This window comes from Harpia harpyja, chromosome 7, assembly GCF_026419915.1.
Source record: "Harpia harpyja isolate bHarHar1 chromosome 7, bHarHar1 primary haplotype, whole genome shotgun sequence".
In the NCBI taxonomy this organism is placed as follows: Eukaryota; Metazoa; Chordata; class Aves; order Accipitriformes; family Accipitridae; genus Harpia; species Harpia harpyja.
Genome location: NC_068946.1, coordinates 5,901,368 through 5,924,105, shown reverse-complemented (window position 1 = coordinate 5,924,105; position 22,738 = coordinate 5,901,368). Strand labels below are relative to the sequence as shown.

The 22,738-nt window shown below is 52.0% G+C and overlaps 1 protein-coding gene across 12 annotated transcripts in view; it reads left to right on the top strand.

The window, feature by feature from the left end:
- Nucleotides 1–22,738, top strand: part of CASZ1 (castor zinc finger 1) — a 212,273-nt gene that overhangs the window by 143,042 nt on the left and 46,493 nt on the right. For all 12 annotated transcript variants that reach the window (XM_052791544.1, XM_052791540.1, XM_052791543.1 and 9 more), the window contains one exon: nucleotides 16,203–16,772. In XM_052791544.1, the coding sequence (XP_052647504.1) occupies nucleotides 16,247–16,772 (526 nt within the window). In that variant the 5' untranslated portion in view covers nucleotides 16,203–16,246. The remainder of the gene's footprint in view (nucleotides 1–16,202; nucleotides 16,773–22,738) is intronic.

The following is a 22,738-nucleotide window of genomic DNA, read 5'->3' as shown; positions in this document are numbered from 1 at the left end:
TTTTAAAGCTCCCAAGCAAGGGGGCTGCTCTTCGGGTCTCTTGTAGAAGCTCTCCCTGTTGCAAGATTTTCTCAGGGGTTTGCTCTGTTGTTGCTGTTTCCTCTCCGCCAGTCTCCTTTAAAGTAAAGGACCTACTTCCCCAAAGCCCAGGTCTGGTTTTAGATACAAAATTCCCCAAACTCAGATTTTGGGGGCTTGTCCAGGCCATCTCAATAGAATAGAACAGGCACCAGAGGCTCTTGGTGCTGTCTGGCATGTACTTGTGCAGACTGAGTGCAGGGCTGGTAGCGAGCACTGAATCCGACTCAGTGTCCTGCCAAGTGACCCTTCAGCATCTTTTCCCCAGTTGCACCATACCGTTCCCTCGCATCCTGCTGTCTGCTGTTCTCCGCACCCTCGTGCTGGGGCTGCGATCGCACCTTGGCCTCGCCACGGCCCCTTCCTGGCTTCAAGCACACGATCTCTCCCACTGGTTTTGCAGCCGTTTTTTCTGCCAGCGCAGGGCACTGAAAAGTGCTGGCACTGCCAAAAACCCTGTGTGCACTACGACTCCCCAAACATCCCTTTATTTTTATTGTTCTGTTAATTACTGTTTAAACTTTAATAAGTCACTTCGTCAGGAGGGGGGACCTGCAGTGAGGTTTCTGTGCAAACACTGGGCCCGGCAGTGACTCTAGTGTAACATAACCCTTTATACAATGTGGGAATGTTTAGACTGTAACAGAAACTTGTTATTTTAATGACAGTTAAAGGGGGAAAAAAAAGAAAGAAGCGAATGAAAAAGGGAAGCAAGTTTGTTGGGGAAATGGCTCATCTCAATCTCTCTGTCTGGCCTCTCTTCTCTTGGCTTTAATGATAGCTGGATAAGGAGGCTTTATGGCTTCTGTTGAAGCAAGTCTTGTTCCCAGAGATGCCCTATACAAGGCAGTATGTGGTCCCCTCTGTTCTGCGGGGTAAGGCTAACAGTGGAGAGATGCTGATGGAAGCAACATGGCTTGATTTTGCTCAGAGGCAGCAGCAGATGCATAAAGCCAATTTGAGCTCAGTCTAATTATTCTGACCCACACAAGAGACTTTCCCCATCTATTCAGAGCTTCTTCCACTGTTCAAGTTTTTTAAGTAGCTGTGCTGAAACAGATGCTGGCATGCCATAGGTAAGAGGGTCCAACATCTCGTGGAAAAATGGACCTTGAAGCTAGAAAATGCTGCCTTATTTTGACTGGTCACCACTCAAAAGGAGGAACCATTATGGACACCTGAGAGAGGGAAAGGGGGAGAGAGAGAAAACCTGGCTCATAGTCTTGGCAGTGGGAGGACAGAGGGTTCACAGGCATCCTCGATTTTGGATTGTGACTGTTGACATCTGTATCGCTTCGAGGTAGCGGAGGGGGCCTGTGCAGTGGCTGATGTCCCTGCATAAAAGCACTGAAGTCACCTCCAGGTTTGGCTTGGTTATATTTAGCACTCACTATAGACAAGACCATATAGAGTGATATATATGATCTGAAAACCTTCAACTCCTGCTGACCTTTCTGCTGCTACAGTGAAATCCCCAAAATCTGTACAGCTGGGTGAGGAGTGATGCAAGACCAGGAGAAGGGAGAGCTCCCACCTTCTCCCTGACAGGTTTCATGTTTCCCCCTCCCCTGGGTCACTGGTCCCTAGGGGTGCTGGTCCCTGGGCAGCACAGCTTTCTCTGCCAGCTGTGGGTGGTAGGCTCACAGGGACTGAGGGAAGGAGAGGTGTGAGGAGGGTATGGGAGTGCAGACTGGGGCACAAGAGGTTTGGCAGACGTTGGGAAGGAGGAAGCTGGGATGGTGTTGGGAACTTGAGGAAAGAAGAGGGGAGAGGAGGAGCACACTAAGGCTGAGGCTGGCAACTGGGAGGGGAAGGGGGACACAAAGGGCAAAACTTTGGAGGGGAGGGGAAGTTAGGAGGATGAGGGGTGTAAGGAGCACTTTGCTGGAAGCAGAGCCTTTCATAGCATCAAGAACCTTCCTCAGGCGCCAGCTCATTGCTGGGAGTCCTGTTCCTCTGTGCAGAGACCCTCTCTCCTCTTTGCTGAGTTTCTGACCGAAACAGGAGCCCTGGGGACTTGTACTCTGTAAAGCTTTTTGGTGAGGGTGAATGTAGGGTGGAGCGGGAGGGGATGAAATCATGGCCCTCCGGGGGACTGTGTTTTCCCAAGTGGGTGAGCATGCAGGGAGCAGGCCAAAACGGTTCACGCTTTCCTCGCCCGCTGCTGGGGTTGTGATTGTTATTGATTGGGTTTGCTGTTCTCGGCACTTTGTGTTTTTCCAGCTGAGCATTGGCTGTCCCTTGAATTTTTTTTTTTTTTTTTTTTTAACCTCTGCTTTAGTTCAAATACCCACAAACATTGCACATGGGGCAGGTGTGTGCACAGCTCTGTGCTGGCCAGCACTGTGCGGCTGGGGTGAGCCTGCACCAGGGCTGCGTGTGGTTGGGAGCATGCAGGGGTCTGTGTAAGGTAGCAGTAAGCCTGCTGTCAGTAGGATTAAATTCATAGGTCTGTATTATCTCTGGAAGTGTGTCATACAAAAAGGTAAAGAAATCTACTCTTGTAGAAAAACCAGTGTCAGGGCTTCATGTTGAAGCAAATAATAGGAACATGCAGAGGGACTTCCCACGTTTGGGCATGTATAATGTATATCTGGCTCAGGGTGCATAAGCTTCAACCCCAAAGACAGAGGGCCAAGGGAACTGCTAGCTGGAGAAATAGTTTTGTTTCATTTCCAACGTGTGGTCGTGACTTTCAGACCCTGCTGAAGCCCCTCGTATTGGCCTGCTCTCACTCCAGCCGTGTGCTCGCGTCCCTCCTCCGCAGAGCTGTGCCTGCTCACGGGGCCAGTGGCAGGAGCCATCCCTTTAGGAATGGCATTTTCCAGGTTCCTGTGTGAGGCTGAACATGTCCCAGCTGCAAAAATAACTAGCCTATATACCCTGTGGAAACAGGAGCAGCAGCGACACATCTGTCTGGTCTGGGCAGAGCCAGCTTGTAACTAATGCCCCAAAGGGGCATCGAGCGGCTGCAAGCTACTTGTCAGCATGCGGAAACCCAAAATAGAGACCTTTGGGGAGGACTAGCCCATCGGAGGGGCGAAGCTCTGCAGTGGGCAGAGCAACAGATACCTCTGGGCTTCTTGTAGGACCGGTGGGTTCCAGCAAGACATTAATATTGACTGGCTTCTCTGGACCAGCTGCGGGGCGTGCAGGCTGCTGGCAGGGCCGAGGCAAGGGGCCGAGGCTGGCACTGCTGGGCACCAGCGTCCCCGAGAGCAGCCCCAGCCTCTTCCCCCCAGCCCCTGCTCCTGCCTCCCCCATGGCCGGTGGGGTCACTTTGGTTGGAGAGCGCAAGCTGAGCTCAAGGATAGAGCCCCCTGGACGGAGCCAAGGAGCCGCTGTATAAAAAACGCTGAGGTTTTCCTTTTCTGTACAGCGCGTTTCCCTAAATTGCCTTTGACTGTGTGCATCGCTAATGAAAGTTTATGCCCTTGTTAGAAGGACAGGCAGGTCCGTTCCAGTTAGGGCTGGGTCTATCCTTCTGCCAACTGCCCTCCCCAGCACACACGCACACACTCTCGCTCGCTTGCTCGCTCTCCCCGGTGAATAAGTGGAGGCTGTTATAAAAAAAAAAAAAAAAAAAAAAAAAGAGGAGGGGAAAAAAATTTCCATATTTGTGTAAGTTGCTTTAAAAGCATTTTATCATGTCATAAAAAAAAGGAAAGTACTCTCGGAAATTGATCCTGCACACGAGCCCATTGGACAGAAGGACGTCGGGATGTTAATGGCTATTTTGCTCCAGGGTGGCTTATTAAAAAATTTATACATAAATGCTTAAAATTGCATAAATTATTTAAAAAAAAAACATAGTAAGCAATTTGCAATCCTGATTCACTTTTCCTTTTTCTTTCCGTCGTCATCCTTTTCTTCCCTTCTTTCTTACAAAAAAAAAATTCCTTCCCCCTCTTCTCACCCTTGTCCCCTCCCTGTCTGAAAATGTGATGCGTCCAAAATTGTACATGTATGTGTGTAAAATAAATATGATTTTAAACGTGACCCGCCACTGGCCAGTGGAGCTAGCTGTGAGGGGGAAATAAAAAAAAAAAAAAGAGGGGAGAAGAAAAAAGAAAAGAAAGAAAGAAGTTTGGATATGATGAGTGTTTCTCGCAGGCGTGGAATGTCACCCACATATCCTGGAGATTGTACTGGGGAGGTTTATGATGGTTTCCCATTGATTTGTTTCCCCGACGCAGCTGCCGACCTCTATTGAGGGACAAACATAATCAGCACTGACGCAAATTAGATGGTTATTCGTTTTGAAAATTGACAGAAAAACAATAAAAAAGATGAAATGCTCCCAAATCAATAGATATAATGAAATTCAAATAATCCGAGAGATGAGGTCTCCATGGCAACTGATAATGTGGAAAAGAAAACAATTTAATAAAGGACAGACACACTTTGAAAACAGATTGGGCAAAGGGAAGGCGGGGGGGCGAGGGAGCAAGGGGGGCCGTGGGTTGGGTGGTGGTGGGAGGGGGCAGCGGGAGGAGGTGGTGGTGGGGAGCCGGAGCCGGCTGCCTCTCCGGTTGGTTAGCGGTGCTGTAGTGAAGGATCACTGTCCATCCCAAGGACGCTTGCCATAATTAAGAGAGGCTTTCGGTCCAGAAAGTGCAGATTCAGGTTTTAATACACAAAATTATTTCAGGAGCACTGAATCGGAAAGTCGTTTGTTATGACCTTCCTGAGAGGCCTGGAGCAGGGCATGTTGGAGGCGCGGCGGCTGAGCCAGCTGAGTTATGGCATATTTGTGTTTTTATAGTGCGGAGGGGAGGGGGGAAGGGGGGAAGAAGGTTAAACAGTATTTACAGCTCAGTTGTTTTCAGAAAGGAAAGAGAAATAGAGTTCATGAAAAGATGCGAGTGGAAGAGAGAGAGAGGGAGAGGGAGAGATCCCCTGCCCGGCACACACACTCCGCTGGGACGCCAGCTCCAATGAGACACTCACCGATGCTCTTTTTGCCTTAAGGTGTGAGGTGCAGATGGGCTGGGGGTAAAGAGGGGCTCTTTGGTGGGATGGGGAGTGTGTCTGTCCCTGCTGCCGAGACTGTCTGCAGGGTCCGGCTGGGAGCCCACTGTCTTCTCACTCCAAGCTGCAGAATAAACCGCTCCTGGCATACGGGCTTGTGCTGAAAGCGTGCGTGCGTGTGAGTGTGTGTGTGTGTGTGTGTGTGTGTGTGTATGAGTGCACGCGGGGTGCTCTGCGCTCGCACGGGTGGCTGCCTGTGTGCGTCTGCATGTGTGGCTGCTGGTGGGCTGTATGGATGTGGGTGCTCACCATGTGTGCGGGGCTGAGCACAGCTCGGTGCGTGCGGGTGTGCGCCTCTGGGGAGGTGCATACGCTGGGTATCTGTCTGTGTATTGCGGTGTGCGGATGTAATACTTGTACAGTCACAGGTACCTAGACGGTTGCATGCATTAGCATGTGTTCTGTGTGCGTACCGTTTCATGAGCACATGCATGGGTATGTGATTGTGTGTGCTTGTGTGCTGGGTCATGTGTGCCTCTGCATGTGATAGTGCACCTGCACGGCCACGTTTTTGTACACGTGTGTGTTCCCACTGATGGGTGTTTGCAATTAGTGATAGCACTAGCGCATGGATGGGCTCACGAGGACAGGAGAGATAAGAAGATGAGCCCTAATGACCAGAAGAAAGAGCAGCAAAAAGCAAGACGGAGAATTAGTGTCGGTGTGAGCAGTGGAAAGTGTGGGGTGAGTGCCCCCACAGCCCAGCTGGTGGGGTTTCTCTCCCATGCCGCTCTGACAGGACTGCTGAGTTAACAAGCTCAGGGATGACCCACTGCTTTCACACCAGAGCTCAGCTCTGCTCTGCTCTGGCCAGACCTTGAGCCTTTTCCACACAACCAGGACGGACAAGCGTTTCTCCTAACCATGCTGCACAGTATTTGCAGGTGCCAGGCATCTCTGGGGATTAAAGAGCCCCTGAACTTGCAGTGCTGTGTGTGATGGGTGCCTGCTCTGTGGGTTCACAAAAGACTCCCAACCCCACTTGGGGATTATAGAAACCTCTAAGGGATCCGAGTGTCCCCTTTGCATGCCAAGCCCAGAGCATGTTACCTGATCACATACAGCTCAGGCAGCAGTTGGGGGCTGTGGGGAGGACATAGCACAAGCTGGAAGGCTAAGATGCTCTAGTTTGCTCTCTGTCATGCAGCTCTTGCTAAGGTCTCACTTACCTCGTGCAGGCTAACACGCTGATTTACTCTGCAGGACCTCAAAAGACCACAATAATGAACTTTTTCTGGCCCTGTGTTTCTTAGTGATGCAACAAGCATTCAGGCTCCCAACTCCCATTTAGCTCCTGACTTCCCACTGCAATTAATTAGGAGTCTGCGTTCTTTGTTGGGTCTGAGCTTAAGGGTGTTGAAAGGGATTGCAAATTGCTCTTAAACTGCCTACCAACTACCAACAGGGTTTGGAGGGACCCTTTTTTAGGAGGTGGCTCACTTAACCCCTGCCCTCGATTAGGGATGACCCTGAGCCTGAGCCTGAGCCCGAGCCCAGCCTGAAGCCAGGGAGCTGCTCTCCACTGGCTTTGGTGATGGTGGGTTTGGGTTCTCTGTAAAGTAACTCATTAAAGAGAGTCACCAAGAGGGACTGATGAAACTTTGAGCAATTCTCTTCTGAATGTGTCCTTTAAGAGACCTGTTGTCTCTCCCAGGTCCTTTTTATTCCCCCAGTGTCAGGTACTTGCAGCTAAGTCTGGTTCCCTCTCTACCACTGAGTGTTTCACTGCACCCCCTGCCCTGTCTTAGCGTTTACAAAGGGTTCCATGCAACACTTCGAAGAGGCTCACGTCTTGGCTTGTTCTTCATTCCTTGGGAGCTGGCTCCTGCACGGGCTGGCTGGCCCTGCTCCGGAGGCTTTCCCAGCCCTCTTTGCTCTCCACCACCCCTTCCCTCCCTCTCTCTGCGTCCACCGTGTCCTCCTGGCACAGCACCAGGAGTGTGCATGCGTGTCTATGGAGAGGTGAAGTTAGGCACCGTGTTTGCATTTAGTTGCCCTGACAACATGTCTGGCTTCATAGGGAGTTTTCCAAGGGCCACAGCTAGCCTGCAGGGACCTGATGGTGATGAGCTATTACTCTTCACTCTCCCTTTTGCTTCTTTCCCCTCAGTTTTCTTCACAACCTGTGGGGAGATTGATGGCGGGATTGTGATGTAGATGTTAGCAGTTCTGCTTGATTTATGGAGTTACTTAGGCTGAGTGAGGCCACTTAGGCTCGTCTGAATAGTAAACCTTTTAACTGGACTAAAAAATTAATAATAAATAAATAAATAAGGCAAGAAGGAGAAACTGGATCAGAAAAGCCAATCCTCTTGGCTTTACGTTATCTGAAAGAAAGCCTCTGAAGACAGGAGGCTCCAAGGGAGCAGCCTCTCTTAGCCTGGGGAGCCGCGAGACCCTGCTCGCTGCATTAGGCTGGAGCTCCGAGAGCAGGTTTTCATGGGACCAAGAGGAGGAAACTGTTGAAATGTCTCATCAAAGATCCTGCATTGACAGATGAACTAGAAAAGTTGGCTACAGGACGCAAGGGACTTTGGAGCTTTTTGAGGATTTTCAAATTGTCCTGAATCAGTGCTTTTCCTCTGCTGTTACTTGAATTGCAGTAGCACCTAAAACTGCAAACAAGATACTGGGCCCACTAAGCTAGGCAAGAAATCTTTGCCCAGATGGCTGACCATCTGAAGAGACCCAGCAGGTCAAGGGCAGAAGGGGAGCCTGCATGCTGGTAATTGCTGGAAGAGAAGGAGCAGGTCAGTGGCAGAGCAGGGAGCAGAACCAAAGTTCCTGACTCCCATTACTCACTTTTTTCCCCCTCTTCTTTCCAGTCTGCTCCTTTTGTTAATTCTGGAATTTCCCTGTGTTACTTGTATGCAGAAAGAGGGGCTTATTTCTTGTCCTTTGGAGGTTCAGGGTACTTGAGTGCAGAGCGGGGCGAAGGGAAGGACAGAGGCAAGGAGCTTTGTCTCAGTGCTCGGGGGTGAGCAGCAGAGCCGTAGTGGCTTCAGTGTAAGGAGGCTGGGGGTAGACAAGATCAAAGCACATTTAGGATCATTTTTGAGATCTGCTCAGGAAAAGGTTCAGGCGTGCGTTACTAAAGAGCTGTGAAGAAGGATTAGTCCTGTCCTTGCTCGCAGTTGAACCACTTTCCCCACCAGCTGTGTCAAATGCCTGTGAAGAGCTGGTCGAGCGGCAGCAGAGCAGGTCAGTGGCAGGTGAGAAGACAGTGTCGCAGAGACCCACGCAGTGCAAGGGACCGGGGCCAGTGTGGAGGCTGTCGCAGTTCAGCCGTGCAGGGGTGAAGGGCCCCGAGTGGGGCTGAGCTGGTGCGGGGTGAGGAGGACGGGGTCCATGCAGGCTGGCATGGTGCAGGTGAGGAGGTCTCTGCAGTGGGAGAGGGCCGATGCGGCAGCGCAGTGCTGAGTGTTAGCAGGTGTCCGTCCTGCTCTGCTGCCTGCCAGCCGGGCTCTGATCTCCAGCGGGGACTCTGCGGACTCTGGAGGACTTTGAGTTGCAGCCCATTGCACCATTGCAGCAGGAGCGTCTGTGCCTGGGCTGTGCTAGGGCCAGCTCACTCCTAGTGTGAGGTCTGTGCTGCCTTTCTCTCCCTGGCCAGTGATATATGGCATAAATTAGGCCTCTGAAGGGGGATACTGCATCCTTAAGAAGAAATATGTCCTCATTTTTCTTAAACACCGTTTGCACTGAGTGAAATGTTTAGAAGGGACGCTGAGGGATAACTTTATTTCTTACTAGGGAGTTCAGAGCCGTTCAGTTAAACCCATAAAACACTGGGAGTAGGGAAGCTGACAGCCTGCCCGTGCATTAGAAAAGCCATTACTCATCTAGGGGAAATTCACCCCATGCTGGAGCCTTGCGTTACCAATGGGGTGGTCCAGGGGAGGACACAGGATCATCTCCCTCGGCCATCTAAGGGGTCAGGAGGATGCTCAGAGGTGGAAAAGACTCAGTTAGTAACAATCCAGCACAGTGACAGACTGCTGATAAGGACATCTCAAAGCACCAAGTAAACCTGGCTGGGTTCAGCCCGCTGGGTGGGTAATCATCCTCATTCCTCCTCCTCTGCATGGGGAAACTAAGGCACAGAAAGCTGGGGAGACTGACGGTTGCACCATGATTGGAAACCAGGCTGGAAGCCAGCACTCCTGGCTTTTAACCCCCAGCTTAAATCACTATAACCAAATTACCTTCCAGAGCAAGGAGTGAAAGTCAGGAGCCCTGACCCCTTGCTCTGTTTCTGCTGCAAGGCCGTGTTCCCAGGGTGGAGTCGGGAGTCCTGGCTCCACCTTCATTGCTCCGACAGTCAGCCCTTTCTTCCCAATGGGATTTAGAAAATCCGATGGAAGATGAAGGCAAGGTCTTGTAGGTGGTAGTAATGGGAATTCCTGTCTCAGATGCTGGTTGGTGTGTGGTGGGCTGCGTTACAGGTGTGGCTGGGTGGGCTTCTGCTCTTGCACAGGCACCTTGCTGGTGCAGGCTGCCATCATTCCCCCAGCGGCTGGCTGTCCAAGGGGACAGGGCCACAGGCGCCCAGCGTCATGGCAGACAAGGCATCGGCCACCCAGAGGGTCGTGACTTTCTATTTGATATTTTATTTTGGAGGCTTGACACCAAAAGATTTAATATTTGTTTGAAATGAGAAACAGTTCTCAAATGAATTTGGAGAGCCTGGGAATTAATGTCAGCCCCCCCTCCCCTCCCTAAACACCCCTCCTCCCCGTCAGCTCAGCCCCCCCCTTTCAATTTCTGAAGCCTGCTGATTTGAATATTTATAAATATCAGTAAATTATTTATTGTAGCAATCTGCTGTGCCATTTCACCAATCGCCGTTAACACTTTAGGGCTCGCTCTTCAGGAGGACGCGACTGGAGAAAACAGGCACCTGGGGGCTGGGAGCGTGCTCTGGGGAGGGGGATCTTGTGCCAGGGCAAAGCTTGCGTGGCTGTGATGCCAGGAGGGGTTGCCTCTGTATGCGGCACAAGAAGACTTGGGGGTGTTTGCAGGAGAGTATGGGGACCCTCTGTGCCCAGTACTAGGGGACACTGCAGGGGGACACTGGGAGAAGACATGGCTGGAAAGGGAGGCTTGTGTTAACAGTGGAGGGCAGCAAGGAGGATCGCCTGATAGGATGGGTCGTTTGCTGCAGCACCCTTGCAGGCTTTGCCCTGCAGGGTGTGGGGACCTTGCTCTGGCTTCGAGCTCAGCCCTAGTCGTCTTTACTTGCAGCTTCTGTTCTCTTGAGGAGGAAAATTCCTCTCGGTTTCTCCTCTCCCATTCCCTCCCTCCATAATTACACTGCTGCACTGAAAATACACACCATTCAGAGATGATGTGGCTACTTTCTGTTTGGGGAAAGGGGGGGCTCCCGGTGTTCATGAGGTGTTCTCCAGAGAAACCCTGGCAGCAGCACCAAAGCAGCCAAGTAGCCAGGTGGGAAACAGGAGCCTCCCAGCTGGCTGGCAGCCCCAGTGCAGGGCACCAGCATCTCCAGAGCCCCATTGCTTCCCCCTCTTCTCAGGATGACTTCTGTCATTCACTGCCCAGTGCTGGTTTCTGTATGCTGCCCCTCACTGTCACCAGAAAATTACAGCTTAACTCTGCAGCTGAGAAGGTTGAGCAAAGGGAAGCAGGACAGGCTCGCTGAAGGGAACTGGTACTGGTGTCTGCCCCTTTGGGCCAGGGTCAAACCAGGCTCTGGGAGCTGGAAATAGGGGGAAAAGCAGCCTCTTGTGCAGCTGGAGATGCCAGTGTGGGAGTCGCAGGAGAAGGTCAAGCAGTGCTGAATGCAGCCAGACTGCACTCTGACAAGTGCTGGCCGTGGGGACCACAGCAGAGTCCCCTGCTTTTCCTCCACGGTTTATGGATGGGGTGTGTGGTGAGAGCCCTGACGGTTATGGGAAAGCAGGGAGCGTAGCTGGCAGCGCTTCGGTGAGGATGCCCTGGCTGCTCGCTTCATTTCTCCTCCCACGTCTTTGATTCTCCTTCTCCTCCCTGCCCAGTGCTGAGCTGGAGCCTGTCAGGTCCGACTTTCGCACCGAGGGCTTTCCCCGGCTTCACGCAGACACGCACAGGCGGGATCCATGCTTGCAGGGCAGAGGAGGTTGTTAAAGAGCCTTTGTGAACTCCCCAAGGTCAGCCAGAAGAGACAGCATCCACTAATCCAAGGTCATTTCCTGGGCTAAAAGCAATAAAATGTTTTATTGATAAACTGAAGAGGGGAAAATATACACACTAAATCCACTCTCACACATCGTGGGCCATGCCTGGACTGTTGCTGCCTTTGCCCTGGCCCTGGCTGGGATAATGCACGAGCCGTGCTGGAGGGGAAATGTTTTCTGGAAGGGGCTGAGCGTTTGGCTGCCTTCCCTGCCTCCTCCCAGCATGTAGCTGGGCACTGGCAGGGCATTGCTCTGGGGAAGCACGTTCCCAATGCCCCAGCAGCCTTCTGCTGTGAAGGTTTGGTTCCATCTTAGGGACCGCAGCTCAAGTGTGAAGAGGCTCTGGCATGCAGCATCCTCACCCCCCACCCCAGCGAGCTGTGCTGCCCTCCCTCTTTGGGGCTCCTGGACAGACTGGAGTCTCTCCAGTCAAGCTTGCACCACAGTGGTTAAAAAAGAAAAGGACTGTGCAGCATGTTGGCCCTCCTTCCCTCCCCCTCCCCGCCCCAAATAATGCCGTTAATAATTAATCGAATGAGAGCTTGCAGCTCCTGGAAAGCTGGCACTGGGACCTCCCTCTTGAACGGAGCTGCTCAGCTGGGCTTAAAACTCTTCAATAGGAATATGAAAGCTCCATCTGTTCGACGTACCCGGCCCTCTGAAGTGACAGCGTGCTGTCCCTCCCCAGCCAGCACCTCTCTCCCCACAGCATGGGCCCTCCTGCCCCTCCTCTCCTGCCCTTCCTCAGCCCCTGCCCCATCCGGCGGGGGTCCCCGCTGCACCCCCAGCTCCTCCCACACCAGTAAGCTCCAGCCACATAGTCGGGGCCCCTTCGCCTCCACCCATGCCGGCTGGTTCATCCAGCTCCCGCATGCCCCTTCTTCACTTTGGCTCTCTGCACTTTCCTTTCTCTGCAAAGCCAGACTTTCTCTTTGCAGCGCGGTTTGCCCCTTGGCTGGGATGTCCTATTTCTGTTGACGCTGCAAAGCCCCTCGTTCCCGCACATGGTGTGCCCCCCGCAGCCCTTTTTCTCCCTTGGGGGGAAGCAGAGCTAAGCCATGCCCACCTTGGCAGCACCCCACTGTGGAGTTCATGGGTGAGAAAGTGCTGCTTTGGGGACTGCGTGGAGGGAGAGAGCCTGGGGCTGCACACGGGGTGCTGGCAGCACATGGGGACCGGGCGAAAGAGGGGCGGCGGGGGCAGCTACCTGGCCTTGTCGGCAGCAAGTTCAAGGGTTGACAAGGCAGCGAAACGGCAAGGTGAGTTTTGTCCTCCTCCTTGCCAGGCCTGGTTGTGGCAAGCCGTACCTTTTCTGCAAAGGGAGGTTTGCTCTCAAGATGCCACGGGGCTGGGTGCAGAGCAGAGGGAGCTGGTGTCTTCTCGCAGGGTGTGGGGAGGGGGCAAGCGAAGTAAACTCCCGGTGGCATTGTTTTCAGAGGAAGTGCTCAGTGTAAATAGAGCATGTGGGAGAGTTTGTCCTGGGCAGAGATGAAAAGTCTGTGTGACAGGCTCAGGTTATAAACGGCTTCCTCAGATTGATGTGAAATCAAAACATTTCTATTTAGACGAAGAAAATGAAGGGGGATGTTTACTTAGCCTGGAATCTTTAAACAGTGCGATGGAGACGCAGGGTGATTTGGGGTGGGGAGCTTGGCCTGGGGGGAGGGAGCCTCTGCTTGGCTTCGGGGGTCCCTCCCTGCCTGGCAGGCCCGACCTCAGGCGGATACGAGGGTCCCTCATTCAGCAGCTTGATTCCTCTCCCTCTGCCTGAGTGAATGAAACACAGATGCTCTGGTCCCCTCCGGCCTGATGGCCATCTTGAGCATTTCTTTGTGAGAAGGGTTTCCCTTCTGCTTTTGAAATTGAAAGGCTAAAAGAGGGGAACAGAAATGTTGATATAGGTAATGTCCCTCCCATTCCATAGACAAGGAAATAAGGCAATGGAAAGATAAAATGACGTGTCCGGGCTTGTGGAGAGTTGGTTGCAAGGTTGGCAGAAGAAGCTGGGAGTTCTGATTCCCTGCAGCCATACATGCATAGGTGGGATGCAGATACGTAAGAGCCCTGGTACTACAGAGCAAATCCCATCTCAGGAAGATCTCTGGGGGCGTTAGTTTTATAGATCAGGGAAAAGGTACGTTTTCAGAACTTGCTTTATTTTTAACTTAGACTTTAGGAGAAGACTCTCAAAATGTTAGAGCAGCATTGCTGTGCTCAAAAAAAATCCCAGTCACAAGGAGAAGGGACAGGAAAGATGCAGAGGGGAAGGGCAGGACCTGGGGGGCAGAAGCTGGGGAGGCAGAGGGGCAAAGCCAGGGTGTGTGAGGTGGAAGGAGGCAGGAACAGGAATGGAAGACAAGTTGCAGGCTCCCTGGAGTTGCTGCGTATGCGGCAAGTGCAGCCTCGGGAAGGTCTGTTCCTCTCTTCCTTTGAATAAATATTTATATATTCATTTGCCGGCTGGTGCACGCACTTGGCTGCTCACCTCCAGACCAGAATAATGGGACCTGCCCTCATTGCAGAAAGGGGGAGGGCAGTGGGGATTTGGGCTGCCGCGTGTCTGCCTCCCAGTTATCTCCAGCTGCGAGCGATGCTGATCTCACCAGTTAAGCAGGGCTGGGTATCGTGAGAACGTGGACGGGGAATCACCAGGCAGCATTTGGGAGAGCGGCGCTGGTGATTCAGTGCTGACCCAGCGCCCCAGCCCTGGGCAGGCACCGCACCGCACGGGAGGCACCATCCTAAGTACCTGCAGCCGTCGAGGCTCCGCTGGCCCTTCGCCCGAGCATACAGGCGTGAGCTGTAGGTGTCCTGGCCAGGCTCCAGTTGGAGCTCACAGCAGCCTCCCGAGATTCCCTCTGTGGTACCAGTTGCGCATAGGATTGGCCTTCACTTTCTGCCCTAAATAGAGTGGGAATGTGATGGGAAGGGAAGGTGCCAGCACACAGAGACTTTTGCAGCTTCATGGGCGTCTGCCTGTGCCCATCTGTATGCGTGAGGACTGTGTGCGTGTGTTGGGGGAATGTGTGAAAGGGAAATGCGTGGGGAAATGTATGGGAATGTATTTTGGGGAGATGGGACTTTTTAACCCATACGTGTATGACTACATTTATGGAGCCTGCTAGCGCATACACGCAGCTCTTGAACAGCTATAATTTCTAGATGGGGAGGTATGTGTTTGGGGGCAATGTGTGCTTTCCCTTCACAAAAGCATAGATTGCACGTAGGTGTTAGTGCCTGGGGGGGGGTGTTCAGAAAGTGGAGGAGTACATTTTGCCTCCCTTTGCGTGGGGGGCTGATATATTTGCCGGGGGGGGGTATTTTTCTTGCAGTCCTTGACAGGGAAGCGTGTCTGAAGCTGTCAGGAGTTTACGCTAAGCAGCCACTCTCTGGCTCTTGGACAGCAGGTCTAAAGTTTCAGTCTGTTTGTATTGGGCTGTCATGTTATAGGATTAGGGGCTGTCACGATGGCTTCTGGATGCATCGTAGGGGGTCTGATTAATCTCACTGTGCTTCTGTGGAGCAGCACCTCTGTGCTGGTGACAGGGAGGAGTGGGCTGAGCTGCCACGAGGGACTCCTGTGCAGTGGAGGAACCTGTTCTCACTATTCGAGGTCTGGAGACGGTTTCTGTTTGCTCTCTGTGTGATGGGCGCCTCTTCCAGTACGACATAAAGTCTAAGAGCACATTTTGGAGAGACCTCCAGCAATGTCCCCACACTAACTCCAGTAGTGTGGTCTGTGTGTCCGGCAAGCGTTTTATTGGGTGCTTTTCCTGAGCCCTGGGCACAGAGCAGGGTCTGCCTCTGCACTGCGCGCTGGGGGAAGAGCCAGGTTGTGTGCATGTTTCTTGCCCTGGGACCTTTAACCCTTATTAGTCTGGTTGTCTCTCAGAGGTATTCTAAGAGGGAAATGAGACAATGCAGCTGCTTTAGAATCAGGTCTTTGCTTTTATTTGCGATTGAATCTTGTTAATTGTTGATGCAATAATTATGCGAGTGACTCTGATAGGGACCATTTAGTTCAAGATTCTCCGTGACCTTGAAGTTAAGACCTTACCTTCTTCCTTTCTCCCCCCACTTTCTCTTACCCCTCCTTTACTAGCTGTCACATATGAATAAACTACATTAAAATAACAAACCCACACTAATTAGCTGATTGTGCTGGGAAGTGTGAGAGCAGAATTTCCTGTGTGTGTGAGAGCGAGTGAACGAGCAGGCAAAGGGGCTTGATCAACTGATACCAACCCAAGGTGATTTTCTCCCATAGGACTGCCACACACCAGTCTGGTGCTCCAGCACACGCACTTGCCAGGGCTACTGTCCTCCGTACTGGTTCTTTCTGGTGCATACTGGTTCTCTTCTCTGAGAATATACATAAACCCCATTAAGTGAATTCCTCACCATCCCTAGGGTTAGGCTTGGGAAGCTGTTCTCCCTGCTACAGGTGCTCGGGTACAGTTACTGGCTGGTGTGGTTTTGGCAGCCAACACATTTGGGATGGAGCTGGGGACCTAAACTCAGGTGGTGCTGCAGTCTGAAGGGGAGAGCAAGTCAGGCTTTTAACAGACTTCACATCCTGCCTGAGCCAGGAGCAAAGGCTGGTCCGTACCACATTCACGTGCCTGAGGTGTTTGGGGCCTTTTGAGCCCAGTTCAGTCCCAGCATAATTACATGCCTCTTTCTTGAGGCTACTAGCATCCTTTGGTACCAGCAGGTTTGGAGCGTGCCTCTCACCAGGCTCTCCTGGCTGGGCTTCCACTCAGAGCTTAGGAAACAGATGGCAGTCCCACCTTTCAGAGGATGACACTGGCCATGCCTGAAGGCCCATTGGGTTTGGACCAGCCATTTGCTGTTTGGGTTCAAGTTGTCTGATCCCACTAATGCCCTTCCTTGCTTCTTTCCCCTCTCTCTTTCCAGCTGAAAGAACTATATGCACTGACGCAGCCTCAGGAAAACCCACAATGGCTGCCAAGCGCAAAGGCGGCCTGAAGCTAAATGCAATCTGTGCCAAGCTGAGCCGCCAGGTCGTCTTTGACCACGGGGGAGCTGAACAGGCACGAGCGGACAAGGGGCCGCAGCGGGAAAGCAGCAACAAGGACCTGCCTCAGCCTGGGACCAAGGAGCTGGGGACAGAGTTTTCAGATGGACTCAGCCGCGTGCAGAAGATCGAGGAGGACAAAAGGAGGGAGGTGATTGAGAAGTGGGTGAACGGGGAATACAACGAGGAGCCCTTGCTGGGGCGAGCGGAGGGCAAGGAATGTAAGGGTGCTGAGAGCGTGGAGGTGCCCCCTGAAGGGGTTTACATGGTGCAGCCCAAGGGCTGCAGTGACGAGGAAGATAACGGGGACGAGGTGGACGCTCTGAGGGGCTCGCAGGATGGCAACTTCTTGGATGACAGGGATTCAGACGGGCCGGCCTCCAAGGACGATGCCTACCGGTCCTCCAGTGGCGAGACAGGCTCCAAGCTCGGGGGAGGAACCGCCTCAGGTAAGCCCTCTGCCCCCTCCACCTCCCTGCGCAGGGCAGCTTCACGGTCGCGTTTTCTGTGGGACAGATGAAGCTGTTGCTGTGTGTCTATGCCAGACACTGTCTGCATCTGGCAGCCAAGGAGAAGGGTGAAAGCCCCAATCCCCTTGCAGAAACCTGGCATTTTGCTGTTGGGACCATGCTGAGTTTGCCTCTGCTTCAGCCTCCCCTTCCTGAGAGGGCTGTTTGTTCGGATGGATGTGGCTGGACGGCTCTTTCCAGACCACAGATCCCTCGGTAGAGTAGATCTCCCCCGTAGGCTCCTTCACACCATTCAGATGGAGATAGCTGTGGTGTGCGCTGGTTTTCTGGTCATGTATTTCCACATGAGGGGGAAAAAAAGGGGAGCGTGCCCTTGTGGCAAATCCCAGGTGGATTCTGCAGCATATTCACGCCCATGCTGGTTTTGCAGCGCATGGCATTGCATTGCATGGCATTGTAGTGCATGGCATTGCAGCGCATTGCAGGCAGGGTTGTGTAAACACACTCATGCCCACACATCGCATCTGACACAATGGTAATTAAGCCCGAGATCAGAGTTGACCGCGGGAGCCCCAGGCTGGAGGGAGAAGGCCAGTACCTCATCGTGCATTTCAACCCGGTGCCTGCTGCGGCCCTGCTGCCCGCGGAGGTGCTGGCCTGCCCCTTCCCCCGGCTTTCACGGGCCGGGCCGGCTCGGGACCTGCAAAAGCCCCCCGAGGCTGTCGGGGACCGGGGGCGGCTCCGGGAAGAGGCGCCGGGGAGCGGCTGCCCCTGCGGCGGCCCGCCCGGCCCCGCGCGGCCGCACCTGGGGAGGCGGGACCCGGCCCCGCGCCCGCCGCGCGCGTGCGGCGGCCCCGCCCCGCCCCACAGGCCGGCCGGGGCGAAGGTTCTGGAAGGAGCGGCCGCCGCGGCGGCAGGCAGGAGGTAGGCGGCGGCGGCTTTCCCCGGGGGAACGGGAGGAAGGGGACCCGGCGGGGGGAGGCCGTGCCGTGCCCGGGCGAGGCCGGCGTGGCCACACGTCCCGTGCGGGACCCCGCTGAGCCCCAGCCGCTGCCCTCTGCTGCTCGGCCGTTAGCAAGCTTGGAGCGAGCTGCTGGCTAGCACTGCCCGTCTTGGTCACTTACCCCTGGTCGGCCTGCCGGTACCCCTGCCTGCGTGTCAAATAAAAGGCCGTAACAGAGCCATCCAACACGTAACGCTGCTGTGCGTTCCCTCATCCTGGCTGGAGGGGTTGAGGGGTTACCGCTCGCCATGGCATTGTCTCCTTCACGAGGCAGGTGTGGGAGCCCGTCCTCCAGCACTGCTGGCTGGGTAGCACACCCTGGGTTCGGGCTCGAGCTAGTGAAGCTGTCGGTTCCAAACCTGTGTCCCCCGCTGCTTCGGTCTGGGATGCCAACTTGTGAGCAGTTGCAAAGTGTTTTCCCCCAGGCCGTGTGTGTGCATTTCTTATTTTCAGATAGCTACCACGTTATTTTTGTGCTTCATTCAAAAGCTGAATTCAGCAAGAGATGTTGCAGAAGGCCCCAGATGAATTTCTTTATCGCTTTCTGATACCCAGGTTCCCCCCAGATTGACTTTGGGGGCTGTATGAGTGCTAAGCCTTGGTAAAAGCTTAGGGTAAATTGAATTCTCTCCATTAGGGCAGAGCAGCTCCCTCCCCCAATTTGTCACTCGGCTGGGTTGGATCTGTAATTGAAAGATCTTCCCCTAATCTGCTCCACCTGCATGCACCCCTCCCCTGATCCCAGCACTTTGTGAATCCATCAAACTTTCCTCCTTTTGTGTGCGCACATGTTTTCCTCCTCCTGTTAATAATGCAGCCGAAACTCATCTCTGTCTGTCCGTTCCCCTTCTGGAGAGGCACATTCTCTAGTCTTCACGAGTTCAGTGGCAGCGCACATAATTATGCATATAAGATATAAACAGAGCTGTTTAATTATCCTTCGCCACATCAGTGACAGAGTAATTAACAAACATTGCAAGATCAATGAGGAAAAGTGTGACCTTCAGTTTCCTTTGATAGGAAAGCCCTTGTCGTTCCCAGACACAAGGTGATTGTGCCTGGACTCCATTTTTAGTTTGTTTTAATCCCCCCCCCCCCATTTGCAGCTTTTATTTGCTATGAAAACTGAAAGAAGGGGAACTTAAATGTAAAAAATATGTTACCAAACTGGGGAAAATTAAAAGGAACTGAGGTTTCTCACTGGGGTAGGAGTTCTCAGTAAAATGCCTTTGTAGGGCTATATTGTCAAAGGATCATGTAAAAATGTTTATGTACATTTATGGGGGGCTGAAGACTTATTTATGTTTAAGGCAGGTAATGGCACATGCGGGGTCCGGTTTACATATACAGCCACATGGGATTTGACTTGCAAACAGACGTGCTGCCAGGTCTTGAGCGTCTGTTTCAAGAACCCTGTTGTAAATGTCGTTCGCAACATTTCCCTGGAAAGCACAAACTGAAACATCCCTTGCTTTGGAAAGGATGAAGTTCTTTTCCTCTTCTTTTTCTGTCAGTGTTCCAGAAAATGGATTTTAAGCTGTTCATCACTGAGTCCTCTCAGACCTGGTGTTACTGGGTGCAAGTTAAGTTTATTCCAGCAAGATCTGGAATGGCCTATACTGAAAAGGAGTTTTCCTGGGAGTTGGGGGTAGCAGGAGGCAGTCAGATCAAAGGAAAGGAATACAGCTCTGCCCTCCTGGTCAATGTGGCTTCAGAGGAGTCATGGCAGGAACCTGGTTTTGAAGGTTCTGAGCACCCGTTGCTCCCTCTGAGGACATAGAGGATACAGAGCTGGCAGTGCTCAGCAGCATTTAAAATTGAGACCGTACTTCTTTGGTCAGCTGGAAACTTGGGTAGAAAGCAGGAGCCACGCAGAAAAACGGATCCTATGTCTAACTGGCTTTCTTGATCAGTAGGGAAAGCGATCCTAATTATATGGGGCTGAGAAGGGCTCCTGCTTCCTGGATTCCTGGTATGTACACACACAGCCTGCTTGATGGGACTTCAGCTACTGCTGGTGTCCTCTACTAGCACCTCCTGTAGTCTAATGCCAAATCCCTGCCACCTTTGTCTCCTTCCAGGGTCAGATGCTTGTGCATCAGGCAGGAGTTTCAGAGACTTGCTCCATGCTGTTCAATCCTCATGCTTTGAAACAAGATGGAGAACATGCATGTATGGCATCCCTGTTTCTTTTTCTGAGCCACCCCTTGGAAGCAAGGGACTAATGAGTCTTGCCTTATGTGCCTCCCTCTCTGGTACAGGTAGGAAACATGTTCAGGAGTCTCAAAGCTGGCGTCTGTCAGGAGATGTGTGTCAGAAGCTGATCTGGACGTGCAGATGTGTTTCTTCATTCATTCACGCACCCTCTCCTGCACACTGGCTGACCCATAGTTCTCTACACGCATTTATATATAGCATTTAGATTTCCCAGTACAGTCTCTGACCAAGATCCCTTTCCACAATCTCTCACTGACGCACACATACATCCTATACAGTCCCAGGTTCTTTGCTCTGTTACTTACGTAGTGGGCTAAAGTAGTCACCAGGAGCTTTCCCTTGTACAAGCTTTCAAAGTTTCCCTTTCTTTTCTTAGCCTGTTGGCTAAGTCCCTTAGAAAGGGAATAGTGGACCTGTTTTCAACAAGGGGGGTTTTCTCTTCATAATTTCCTGGGGAGACTCCACTTGGGAGAACATGCCTGATGAGTGCCAGTTTCTTGCTCATTATGCTATAGCCCCCAAGTCTACATGTTTTCCTTCCCAAGCAGAATAAAGGACAGAGCCCTGGCTGGGATGTCCCATCCCCCAGTATCCAGACCTTGCACTCCATTTGGGCTGTTTTGCTTTTCCTTCCATATATAGTGAGCTGCTGCAGGCTATTTTTAGCCCCTTTTTTGCTAGCTTCGGATCCTTTGTGATACGATAGCTGCTCTGAGACACACAGATCTCTGCTCTTTGGCAATGCCCACAAATGGAGAGCACTGGCAAGGGGAGAGGGAGCCCTTTTATTATCACATAGAAAAGGAGAGACAAATGTGGTGCAGGGGAGGGGGAAGAAGACCCAGGGACAATGCTTCCTGTGCCTTCCAGGGCTGTGCACTTGTCACAGGGATTTGTTTCCCAGCTGCTGTCCTGCTTCACTTTTGTCTGTGTGTGGGTATGGGGAGGGTTTTCTGTTGATTAGGTAATAATAATTACCTCTTCACTGTTGTTTGTATGTGAAATGAGTTGGCTGGGTCTCATACCATCTTCGTGGTGAGACAGCTCCCTTCCATAAGGTGCCTCCACCAGAAAAGCCTGTAGCCTTCTGGTTAGCTGCCTGTGCAAATAAATGAAGGTTGTCTTGGCTTTAGGGGATGTGTTGGTGGGCTCATGCTGGGATGAGTGAAGGTGTGCTTGCTAGGCAGTGAGTAGTGGGAACTGGCCAAGGTTTCATCTTAAATGTGGATGAGGAAAGACTGAGCAGCACTGGCAAAGCTGTTGATCAGGGAGGGTATTGTGATCATTTGGAACCGAATTTGAGCAACGGAAAAGCATAATGCAAGGTGTTTTGAGGGATGAGGGGATTAAATCTGGGGTAGTAAAACCTGAACTCAAGCTCAGACTTTGCAAAGCTCAAAAAAAGGTCTGAAAACTCCCCCTTTCCTATGGTCTTGGGGTTTGCATATAATTGTTTGCACCAGTTGGGGTCTTGCCACATGGGTACCAACGATGCTTTCCAAGACCAGGTGTGCAGATGAGAGAAGTTTAAAAAGGAGCTGGTCTCCTACAGCATTTCATTTTCTACAGTGTTAAAAGAAAATACTAGGTTTCATTGAATCTTCTCTCTGGATTTGTAATGTCTGTGGGGCCTGAACCGAGCTGGGATTTGTAAAACTGATTTGAGATGTGGGATTGAAAAAGAGGGTCTCCCGTCTTTTTTCGTGTGCTGCAGGTTAGGATAAGGAAGGAAAGGGGTTGGCTGGCTTTCAGGGCAGCTGTTAAAGCTAGTAAAAATCAAACTTAATAGTTTAATTTCCTATCAGATCCTCTCTGTGGTATTTTTTCTCCCCTTGCAGTTTGGCACAGGTTGGCTAGAGTTTTTCTGTGCAGTGCTTGGAAGTCAGGGCATTGTGAAGGAGGCTAGGGGATTGTTTTACAGGTCCAAAAAGAGAGGAAAAGCAGAACAGGGAAAGCAGATTTAACAGAAACAGGGAAGTGTTAGACCCCGTAGGGATTTCATGGGTTTAATCACTTTTGTTGGGTCATAGGGTTACACTGAAATGGAGGTGGAGAAGAGAGAAAAAGAGGTAAAAAGGAGAACTGCTTTAAAGCGAGATGGAATTATTTAATATGTCTGTGTGTGAAAGATAAAGTTGATGGCTTTGGTAGGGTGTTGGAGGGGCCACAGGAGAGGGTCAAGTGGGGAAGCACAGATGAAACGATCCTACTTCTGAGGATGGAGTAATACAGCCTTTCCTTGTGGTTTCCTTCTGACAGGTCTTGTTATTGGACACTGTGAGGCATGATTCTGCATTTAACATCCTTTAAGATTAATACTGACCCATGAGGTTGTGCTACAGAAACCTGAGTGAGACACTGCAGGGGCATTGCCACCCATTCTGTAACTAACAGGGTGTTTATTCTGAAGTCAGGCATCCCCAAATCCCATGCAGGATGCTGGGCCCAAGTGCCCAGAGCTGGAAAGTCATTTTGGGCTAAACCAGATCCCAGTACTTAGCAGGTGCGTCTTTGTCCTCCTGCTTGCAGGCTTCAGGCATGTTCTTTGCATTGCCTTTCTCATGTACCATGTAGACAGGCAACTAGTGCAGCCACACTTCTGCTACATGAACACAGGTATGCCAGGCAATATTGAAACAGGAATATTACTTTCATGGTCTTGCACATTTTAGTGCCCATTGCAGGCAGTCTCTTCCTCTGTATAGTCCTGTGGAAACTGATTTGT